Source organism: Pteropus vampyrus, unplaced genomic scaffold, assembly GCF_000151845.1.
Source record: "Pteropus vampyrus isolate Shadow unplaced genomic scaffold, Pvam_2.0 Scaffold212, whole genome shotgun sequence".
Classification (NCBI taxonomy): domain Eukaryota; kingdom Metazoa; phylum Chordata; class Mammalia; order Chiroptera; family Pteropodidae; genus Pteropus; species Pteropus vampyrus.
In genome coordinates, this window is record NW_011888993.1 from 1,463,807 (window position 1) to 1,473,594 (window position 9,788).

General features: G+C 60.1%; 2 protein-coding genes across 7 annotated transcripts; one reads left to right on the forward strand and one right to left on the reverse strand.

Moving 5' to 3' along the window:
• APBA3 (amyloid beta precursor protein binding family A member 3) lies at positions 1-6,366 on the reverse strand. Of its 5 annotated transcripts, none has more exons than XR_002783389.1 (11): positions 6,198-6,366; positions 4,968-5,571; positions 4,839-4,878; positions 2,565-2,710; positions 2,347-2,433; positions 2,089-2,257; positions 1,549-1,728; positions 1,257-1,469; positions 410-592; positions 184-324; positions 1-106 (listed from the first exon to the last, which is right to left on the reverse strand). XR_002783389.1 is itself a non-coding variant. In XM_011372675.2 (11 exons), the coding sequence occupies exons 2-11, from the start codon at positions 5,541-5,543 to the stop codon at positions 35-37; spliced, it is 1,737 nt and encodes a 578-aa protein (XP_011370977.1). In that variant the 5' UTR covers positions 5,544-5,571; positions 6,198-6,356; the 3' UTR covers positions 1-34. The 5 variants fall into 5 exon arrangements, 3 of the variants coding, with proteins under 3 accessions (XP_011370977.1, XP_011370978.1, XP_023393852.1); XR_896623.2 differs by having other exon boundaries at positions 410-529; positions 6,198-6,360; XM_011372675.2 differs by having other exon boundaries at positions 410-529; positions 2,096-2,257; positions 6,198-6,356.
• Positions 6,367-6,403: 37 nt separating this feature from the next.
• MRPL54 (mitochondrial ribosomal protein L54) lies at positions 6,404-9,141 on the forward strand. 2 transcript variants are annotated; one of them, XM_011372677.2, is made up of 3 exons: positions 6,404-7,237; positions 7,993-8,155; positions 8,801-9,141. In XM_011372677.2, exons 1-3 carry the CDS (start codon positions 7,120-7,122, stop codon positions 8,931-8,933), a joined length of 414 nt encoding a protein of 137 aa, XP_011370979.1. In that variant the 5' UTR covers positions 6,404-7,119; the 3' UTR covers positions 8,934-9,141. The 2 variants fall into 2 exon arrangements, with proteins under 2 accessions (XP_011370979.1, XP_023393853.1); XM_023538085.1 differs by lacking the exon at positions 6,404-7,237 and adding an exon at positions 7,244-7,509.
• Positions 9,142-9,788: the final 647 nt, after the last annotated feature.

Consider the following 9,788-nt stretch of genomic DNA (forward strand, 5'->3'; position numbering starts at 1 on the left):
GGGGGCCAAGGCACGGCGGTGGGGTGGTGGCCGGTCACAGGTACACGGGCTGCTCCTGGCCTGTGAGCAGGCGGTAGGTGGCGGCCGGCATGGTCTTGATGTGAACCTGTGGGGGTAGCAGGCGGCGGCTTGGCGGGGGGCCCAGGCTGGGGGGGCGGCCCAGCCCCGCCCACCGCCACGCACCTCGGGGTGGGCCTCGGTGAGCAGCTCGATGACGCGTGCGTGCGGCATGGCCACCACGCTCTGCCCGTTGATCTCGATGATGCGGTGACCCACGCGGACACCCCCGCGCTCAGCGATGCCGCCACGGAGGAGGCTGCAGATCTGGGGGGGACACGTGGGGGCCACACGCTCAGAGGGCTGTGCTGGGGCACCCACCCCCACCCGGGGCCCTGTGCCGGGGCCTCACGATGCCGTCCTCGACGCAGAAGCCCAGCTGTTCTCGGGCGTGGGGCCGGCGGATGATGGCTGTGGTGACTGGCGGGCAGTGGACAATGCTGAGGGTCACCAACATCTGCGACTTCACCTCCTGTGCAGGACGGGGGCCGTTGGCCTAGCTGGGCTGCGGGGGGCTGCTGGGTCTCTTGGCAACCTGCAGTCCCCCCGGGCTTCAGTTTACCCACCGTAAAATGGGAGACCTGCAGCCCTAACCCCCGAGAAGTGGTTAAGAACGTGCACGGGAGCTGGGTGGCCTCGGGGTCAGAAGTCTGAAGTCTGACTCCCGGGGCCTGAGCTTCTTCACGGTCACTAGAGTTTCTAGCAGTGTCTACCAGGCAGGGTGACAGTCAGTGACAAGCTGCATGGACCAGGTCAGACCTGTCCGTCTTGCCTGGCCAATCCCTTGCTCGTCCCGGGGCCTCAGTTTCCCCATTTGGGCAACAAGGGGAAAGGCTCAACACACTCGCTACCTCGCGGGAGATGGGCAAAGCCACCGGCTCCGCCTCTAGTCACCTGCAGGCCCATCCCGCTCCCCGCCAGTGAGGTCACGCTGGAGAGGCGATTTCCCCACTCCCAGGAGGAAGGGTAGTGTCTCTCTGGGGGTGTCCCGACCCCTTCCTGCAACAACCTCAGAACTCAGTTTCCCACTTAGTTTTCCTAAGCACACAGAGCTTTAAAGTTCTACCATGTCCCTTCCGGGCTGGGCCCGAGGCCTGTCCAGAGAAGGCAGCTTGTGACCTCGCTGCCCCTTCCCTGGGCCTGCCATCCGCGCCCCTCGGGCCAGGCCCTCTGAACCCAGCCACACTGCAAAGACTCACGCGGACGGCGGCCTGCACGGTGGCCAGCGGCAGCCCCACCAGGCTGGTCCCGTTGATGGCGGTGAGGCGGTCCCCAATGCTGAGGGCCCCTGAGCGCTCGGCGGGGCCCCCGAGCAGCAGGCTGGCGATGACGGCCGTGGGCAGCAGGGAGCCCCAGCCCGACTCCACCAGCGCCACGCCCAGGCCCTCGCCCTTGCGCTTCTCGAGGACCACCTGGGAGGGGACACAGGAGGTAGGACGTGAGGGTCACTCGGTGGGGGGCTGGGAGGGGGCTGCCCGCCCGCCGGCTCACCTCCCTGCAGTTGTCGCTGTTGGAGAAGTGGTCGAGGTCCCCGTTGTGGAGGTGGCCGGGGCCCGCGGCCCCTGGGCTCTGCTGGGTGCCCACCTGGCTGGGGTCGATGCCACTTTCCCGCAGGAACTGGCTGTAGGCCACGGTGAAGGCCTGGCCAATGGCCTGGGCGATGAGCTGGGCCTGGGGAGGATGGGCAGTGTCTCTCTGGGGGTGCCCCGGCCCCCCTCCTTCTGCTCCCCCCAATCCTGACAACCTCAGAGCTCAGCCCTCCCACCCCTTCCAGGACAAGATCCCCAGGAGACAGCCTGTGCAAAAAAATAGCCACCCTCTTCTTGCTGGGGAGGGGAGGGGAGGGCAGGGAAGGTTTAAGGAGTTGGCTTCCAGTCTCAAAGTCTTATGCAAAACACTGGCACACGTGGGACCTGTGTGTGCTGAGGACCGAGGAGAGGACGCTGGGGTGACAGTGGGACCGAGTGAGCTCCGGAGGGAAGTGGGGGCTGGCCCGTGTCCCCCTCTCCCCCGGGACACCCGAAGCCCCACCGCTCACGTCCTCTGAGTGGAAAACGTGGCAAATCATCTTGTAGAGCCGGCGGCCCTGGGCCTCGGGTGCGGGCCTCCGCGTCAGCCGCCGGCGGGCCATGATCACCAGCACGCTGCCGATGTCCGCGATGTAGGAGATGGTCTGCAGGGCGTGGTCCATCATGGCCTCCTGGGGAAGTGGGTAGAGCAGGCCTGGGAGGGCTGCTGGGGCCTCAGCGGAGTCCCTCGCGTCCCAGAGGCCAAGCCTGGACCCTGTACCTGGGAATCGGCCATCAGAACCTTGACTCTCTTGGTGGAGATGAAGAGGTCCACCTCCGTCATCGGCTGGGTCTCCCCGTCGGGGGCCTGTGGGGGGTGGGGTGGGAGGTGGAGGACCCCAAAGACCCAGCCTCTGCCCCACCAGGCCCTGGGGCCTCGGACGACCCAGCCTGCCCTCCCAACCACCCGCCGGCCCGCCCGTCAGTCTGTGGCTTCACCTTGACGCGGTCCACAGCCTCCTGGGCCTGTGCCATGCGTGTGCTGGGGGGCGGGTTCCGCTCGGACACCAGCTGGGTGGAGCCCAGGTATTTGGCCCCAAATATGACACCGTCGAGGAGGTCTTCATGTTCACAGGGCCCCGATACTGAGGGCGACAGCGGGGGTGGGTCAGCCTGGACAGCCCCATCGGCCTCGTCCACCCACGTGGGCTCGGCCCAGGGTCAGCCGCCCGGACAGTCTAGAAGCGCAGAGATCTACCCTCTCACGACTCGGTACCGCCTAGGCGCCTGGGCCCGCCCACTGTCCCAGCACCGTCCCATCAGCTGGAGAGACAGCCCAGCAGCCCAGCCCTCGCAAATCCAGGGCCACCCAGCAGTCTAGAGCCAGCTCTGTCCTCAGCGCAAGGACCCCCAGGCAGAGGACCCAGCATCCAGGGACGTCTGTGAGTCCAGAACCACAGCTAGATCCAAAGCAGCAGGAAAGCTCACAGCCGCCTCCGCCCTGCACTCCCGGAATTCCAACATCAGGCTGGACCCAGACGGTCCCATCCCACCTCTCACGGTTCCACTCAACGGTCTGGATCCCCGCCCCACCCCCCACCCCCCGCACCCTGCATCGATCCAGAGGCAGTTAACTCTGCTCATTGTTCGGGAATTCTCCCCTACCGGGCCAGGACCACAGACAACTCTACCTACAGTCACAGAACCGCCGGAGACAACGGTCCACCTGTCTACCGCTCTCATGCTGTCTAGAACGCCCTGAGGCTCAGATCTACACTGTCTGTAGAAGTCCCCGACAGGTTTCGGACCATAGAATCCTATCGGGGGTTCTAGAAACCCACACCACGCCAGAGAAAGACTTCCACTCCACGATTCCAGAACTTCTTCACCAGGATAGCATCGGATAGCTCCTCCCGTGGTTCTAGAATCCCCTCGATAATTTGTGGCCATGGATGCACCCCGTGATGCTCAGACTTATCCAAACATCCAGAAACAAACAACTCTGCTCGTGGTTCTAGAATGCCAACTAGTCCAGAACCACAGAAAGCTCTGCCCCCATGGCCCCAGAATGCCCCGAGCAACACAGAACCAGACAGCTCTGCCAGCAATTCCAGAATATTCTAATCAATAGCTATTGCTTTGTGGTTTGGAACTATAGGTATAGGCCCCAGTGAATTAAACCACACTCCTGTGAACTTAAACCACAGGTGCCTCTTCTCATTACCCTTCATGATCTAAGCATTCTCGGACAACAGACATCTCTGGGGTCCCAGCGCTGTGCCGTCCAATGTGGCAGCCACTGGGCACATGTGAGTATGGCACCAGCCTAGGCCCTTTGGATGACTCTAGAATTGGACTGTTCTGCCCAGTTCCAGAACACCTCCCACTGGTCTAGAACCGCAGATGAGTTCTGTTCATTCTGTGGTTCCAGAACGTCCCAGTATGAGTAGAACCACACAGCTCTGCTCATCGTTCCAGACCACTCTCGTCAGCCCGGGTTCCTTTAATCTAAAACCACGGGCGAAATGCCAAGTTCTGGAACTTTCTGAGTCACAACTCCACCGTGACTCCAGAACCTACTGGGAACGATAAGGCCAAACCAGCTCCTCTTTCAACAACCAGACTTTGCTCTTTAATGTAGAACCTCAGATAATTTGGGGGGAAATTCTAGAATATTCCAGGTGGCCAGAATGAGTTCTTCCCATGCCTTTAGGGCAGAGATTGGCAAACTTTCCTGCAAAGAAAAAAAACAAAAGGTTTTTTAATTTGGGGGCCAAAAGGGCCCCGGTGCAAACCAAACCAACCAATGGAAAAAAAAAAGCCAATACAGACAATATGTAAATGAACGGATTTGTGTCTCAATAAAACTTTATTTGTGGGCACTGAAATTTGAACTGCATGTTACTTTCAAGTGTAAAGAACTATTACCTTTTTGATTTTTTCCAACTGCTTACAAATGCAAAAGCCATCGAAGCCCACAGGCCATACCAGCACGGGTGGTGGGCCTGAGTTGGTCCACAGATGGTCATTTGCCAAGCCCTGCTTTAGAATGGAGCGCTAAAAATACCTAAGCCTGCCCTACTACCGTCTACTCATTCTAGAACATTCTCAAGGCTGTCTCTCTTCTCTTGGGCTGTCTGGAATCAAAACCAACCTCAGAGCTTCTCTAGAAGCGCCTCCACACTAGCTAACTTTGTGCCAGATTTCAGGAGCCTGACTCAGGCTGTTCAGAAACCCCTACGTCCCTGGGGCCAGGGCGCGTGGGACACTCACCCTCCTGGAGGGCAGGGTATGAAGCCACGGTCTCGGGGCTCTAGAAGAAGATAGAAGAGGGGCAGGACTGAGTCCCCCCAGCTTGGCTCCGGGCAGCAGAGGAGGCCTGGGGGGTGGGGCGGGCACTACCTGGGCACCGGCTGGCCGCTCTTCGGAAGCAATCAGAGGGACCGTCTCCAGCCAGGGTTCCGGGGAGCTGTTTGAGCTTCTGCTGCCATGCCTCTTGGCAGAGGCTCCCTCTCCCCATTCCTGGGGGCCAGTATCCCCCTCTGGGTCCTCAGGGGGCTGCAACAGGCGAGGAGCAGGGTCTGCAGGCTCCTTGGGACAAGACTGGGAAGAAGGACACTCTTCCAGGTGCAGAAGGTTCAGCAGGTCGTCGCGGCCAGCCTCGGCAGACAAGAGCCCATGGGCATCGGCCAAATCCTGGGGAGCCTGGCCATGGCCGGTGGCAATGTGCAGGGGGCAAGGGGGCCCATCTGGGGACAGGCCCCCCAGATCACCCGGCAGAGCCTCAAACTGTTGCACCAGCTCCTGAATATTCGGCCCGTCGAGTTCCATCTGACTCAGGCTGCTAGGGCCTCTGGGCACTGGGTCCCACTGACAGCCAGGGGTAAGGTCCTGAGACAGCACAAGTGTGTCCCTGGGCTCCTCCAAGTCCATGGCTGGAGGCCCTGGAGGAGGTCGGGGGGTTGTCAGGAATTCCATGCCTGGACTCCGGGTCTCAGGCCAGCATCTGAAAGAGATTCAAAAATTAGATTTCTTGGGTGTCAGCTTGGTGCCAGGATCTAGCTGTGGGCAGTTTATACAAGACACGGAATTTAATCCCCACCATACCCTGCAAGGAAGGGTGTGCAGTGACTCCCATTTTACAGATGAGGAACCTGAGACGCAGAACGCGCAGCTGTAAGACAGTGACATCCCGGGCTCCAAACCCGAGGGGATTCCCCTGCACCTGTCACCCATCCGTGGACCCTGTTTACACCAGTCCTTACTCTTCCAAGTCTTCCTCCCCCGCAACGTGGAATCTCGGCAGGAGATACACTACACTAACAGGTAGGTGCAGGTAGCCGAGACCCGGGACTCAAGACCCAACCCCGAGACTTCAGATCCAGGACCTCGGATTTGATCCTAGAGATCCAAGACGCCGGAGAGCCGACCTTAATCTCAAGACCTCCAAAGCCACGTTCAAATTGGACCCAAGGCTCAGACCCGGACCTCAGACCCAGCCTGTAGGCACAACTCGAACCTAAAGCTACGAGTTAAGACCCCAGTCCTTACGCAGACCCCGGACTCAAGACTTCAGACCTGTGGACGCAGGCGCCGGCCCGAGATCCTGCTCTGCCCAGCCTGGACACTCACTTCACAAACAGCGAGGGCTTCACCCCGCACAGCGCCCAGGACCCCACGCCCCGGGCCCGCCAAGTCTTCCGGGACGCCGCCGCTCGCCATTCCGGGTCAAGGTGCCAGCAGATGTAGCCGAACACCTCTCCCGGCCCCTGGGCATGCGCGCCCTCGCGGGGCCTGCTGGGAAATGTAGTTCCCTCAGCCAGCCTCGCCGCAAGGTGGAGGGGCGCGGGGAATGTTAAGTGTCGAAACCGCACATTCGAATCCCGGGCTTCCATGCACGCCGCGTGAGAGCCCGCGCTGGCATCTGGGCCTGTTTTCTCAACTGCAAAATGAGGTTAATAATCACTGCCTGCCTCCTACGGTCGTGGTCATTATTCCGAGGATGACAGATGGGAAGATATGGGACTAGAAAATGCTAAAGGAGAATGAGAGGTGGTCTCTCCCAACTACGGCGACATTGGAAGCAGCGCGGGGACCCTACTGCACGCGGACTTCCGGTTTGGCCCACAGTAGGGGGCAGAATGGCGTGCCTCGGTTTCCTGAGTTATAAACCGGGGATAATAATAGGAGGGATACCTCGTAATTGTGAGGATTAGGGAGCAAGCCCGTTAAGGATTTAGCAATCGGGCCGGGATATAATGAGCCTAATCAGTGTTCGTTTTTTAATGACCTTTAAGCGTTGAGTAATTGCTCACCGAGTAGAATCGGGAATGTGTATGAGAAATCTTTAAAGCGGGCAATAAGGCAATGAAACATCTTTCGAAAGTCGCCTCACACGGTACCGGGGATGTCTATGAAGGTTCAAAGCCAAGGACCAGAAGCCCAAGGCTGGAAGACCACATTTCCCAAGAGCCTCTAGGAGCCTCTAACTCCCAAGCTCCCTCTGGCCGCCGACGTCTCCGGACGCGCGCACGTGCAAGCGGCGGCGCGCGGCATGGCGGCCAGGCACCTGTTCGGGGCCACCCGGACCTGGGCCGGCTGGCGGGTGCAGCAGCTCCCTGGCCCCGCCGCCTCTGGAAGAGTCTTCGGACGGAATTACGCCAAGAAACCGGGTGAGCTGGGTTAAGACAGCCCAAGATGGGAACGGTGGGGACATTGGGCAGTTGGGAATACGCAGGCGCTGGCCGAGGACGTGGCTCTCGGAGCCCACGCGCAGGCGTAGAGAGGCGGGCCGCTGGGTGTTACGCGCAGCTGCAGTTTGAGGAACGGAGGGCGCGATTGGACTCCGTGCGCAGGCGCCACCCTGAAGCCGAGCGGCCGGTGACGCGGGTGTGGGTAACGTGGAGTAAAGGCGCGCTTCGCTGCAGGCGTGCGGTTTTCTTTGGTCAGGGGGTGGGTGGCAGAGTGGGAGGAGGCCATGAGCTTGGGTCCAAGTCCTGTTTCTGCCCCCAGATTACTTTGTGAGCTTTGGCAAGTCATTGCCAGAAATTGGAGAATGCAGTGGAGCCCATCTAAGTATTAATTATTTAAGCAAAACCAAAACGAGGTTATTTGAATTTTAGCTGCATGTAAACTTGCCTGATCTCTTAGAGAATAGGCAAATAAATGTTAGACCTTAAAGAGACGTAGCTGCACTTTCTCTGTGAGATACACAGGAAGGATCAGAATAGAATTGAAAAGGAATTATTTGGGCTCTCTGAGCATTGGTGTTATTTAATGCAGTATTCATATCCACCTTCAAATTATTTTGAGTGCAGCAGACAGGGTCCAGCCAGAGCTCCGGGCCACCCAGATAGACGGGGCAGGAAAGGAAGGCTGGCCTTCCGAGGCTGGAGCTGGACCGAACCAACTCTCGCCCCCACCCTAGTCATTAAGGGCAAAGGCAGCAAAGGCGGTGTGGTCAGCGATGCCCTGAAGGACCCAGAGGTGTGTACAGACCCCGTCCGGCTCACCACGCACGCCATGGGTGTCAACATCTACAAGGAGGGCCAGGATGTGGTCCTGAAGCCGGACACAGAGTATCCCGAGTGGTGAGTGGGCCCGGCTGGAGCACAGGAAGAGCTCGTGACGGGGTGCGGAGGAGCCCAGCTGGTCAAATCTGAGGTGTCTGGGAAGATTTTCCCGGGGAGCATGATCCATGTGCCAAGACCTAAGTGGGTGGAAGGAGCTTCAGAGGTGGAGAGAGCAGCCAGTGCAAAGGCCCTGAGGCAGGACACCTGGTTCATTAGCCAGACAGCAGGGAGCGAAGTGGGGAGTAGAGACAGGGCAGGGAGGTCACAGAGCGCAGTCCCACCTGGGCCAGGGGGCTCCAAGGAGGATTTGGGCAGTGTCAGGACTAGAAGCCACTGACATGTGCTGTTCCTTAAAGCCGGGGAAGGTTCAGAGAGGTTGAGTGGGAGGGGGAGGCGTTGCAGGTGATAGCACAGCATGGACAACGGCCAGGAGGCAGGAGAAGGCTCGGCGCGTGCGCACCTCCCATGTCAGCTCCACTGGGGTGGGGTTGCACCCTCGTTCCGCAGCCTAGAGCCCAGCTCAGGGTGGGGAGGGACCACTCTGAGACCACACAGCCCCCTGGACCCAGTCCTGCCGCTCGCTGCCTCTGCGCTGCCTCTGCCCGGGTTGCCTGGGAGTCATGGCGGCTGCAGCGGCCCTGATTCCTGCCCACACCCCGTCAGGCTGTTCCAGGTGAATGTGGGCCCCCCCAAGAAGCTAGAGGAGCTGGACCCTGAGACCCGGGAGTACTGGCGGCTGCTCCGGAAGCACAACATCTGGCGCCACAATCGGCTGAGCAAGAACCGAAAGTTCTAGTTGGGGAGGGGCTGGAGCACCCCGACCCGCCAAGGACCTCGACAGGCCCTGGAGGACCCCGGAGGGCTACCACCTTGCCCCCTCAGTGTCTCATGGAACACTTTATTTTCCTGGAGAAAACAGACTTGCTTACCTGGGTTCCCATGCGGCCCTGGCTGGATCAGGGCCTTGGGGGACCAATAAAGACCTCTTGGGGCTGTCATCAGCAGGTCCTGGGCGCTATTGGGTGTTGGGTGATGTGAGGCCGGAGGGAAGTAGGGCCGGCGGTGGGGAGGTGGGCGCCTCCTCGGGCGCAGTGGTGCCGTGGCCCCAGCCGCCGCTCCTGGGCCATCGGCTGGGCTTCTGCAAGTCCATCCTCCTCTCCAGGCCTCACCAATGCCTGGAATTCCCAGCACTGCCCAAGGGGCTCCAGCCCCGCTCCTCAAGGGGATGGTTTTTCCAGCAAAGCCTCTCTTGGTTGCAAGGGTCTCAAACCCAACTCAAGCCATGGGAAGAACAGAGTTGGGTCGCTTCAGGCATGGCTGCATCCAGATGCTTCAATATTCAGCCATGTGGCTCTCTCCATTTCTGGTACTTTTGACCCCCAGTCGGTAGTTCTCTTGGGCAGGGGTGGCTCCAGGGCTCCTGATGACACCCCCTACCCAGTTCGGCAAGCCCAGCCCGATGTCCTCCCTGCCAGCATCACAGGGTTACCTTCATTCGCCAGTCACTTGGACCCAGGGACGTGGGCCTACCAACATTCCTGTCCACCCATACTGGTGCCTGGTCCTTACTGCCCCCAACCAGGTAATGCAGCCTGCAGTATGCCTGGGCTACCGTGAACCCGATCCTCAGACCCAGTGAGGCGTGGGTGGT

What these genes read in the sequence shown, in the direction of transcription:
- APBA3 (XM_011372675.2), bottom strand. Translation starts at nt 5,543, where the DNA reads ATGGAATTCCTGACAACCCCCCGACCTCCTCCAGGGCCTCCAGCCATG. An exon ending in ACAGCGACAACTGCAGGGAG is followed by an intron (nt 1,470 to 1,548) that starts GTGAGCCGGCGG and finishes GTCCCCTCCCAG; the next exon opens with GTGGTCCTCGAGAAGCGCAA. An exon ending in CCGTGCAGGCCGCCGTCCGC is followed by an intron (nt 530 to 1,256) that starts GTGAGTCTTTGC and finishes CGTCCTGCACAG; the next exon opens with GAGGTGAAGTCGCAGATGTT.
- MRPL54 (XM_023538085.1), top strand. Translation starts at nt 7,263, where the DNA reads ATGGGAACGGTGGGGACATTGGGCAGTTGGGAATACGCAGGCGCTGGC. An exon ending in CAGGCGTGCGGTTTTCTTTG is followed by an intron (nt 7,510 to 7,992) that starts GTCAGGGGGTGG and finishes CCCCCACCCTAG; the next exon opens with TCATTAAGGGCAAAGGCAGC. An exon ending in GACACAGAGTATCCCGAGTG is followed by an intron (nt 8,156 to 8,800) that starts GTGAGTGGGCCC and finishes ACACCCCGTCAG; the next exon opens with GCTGTTCCAGGTGAATGTGG.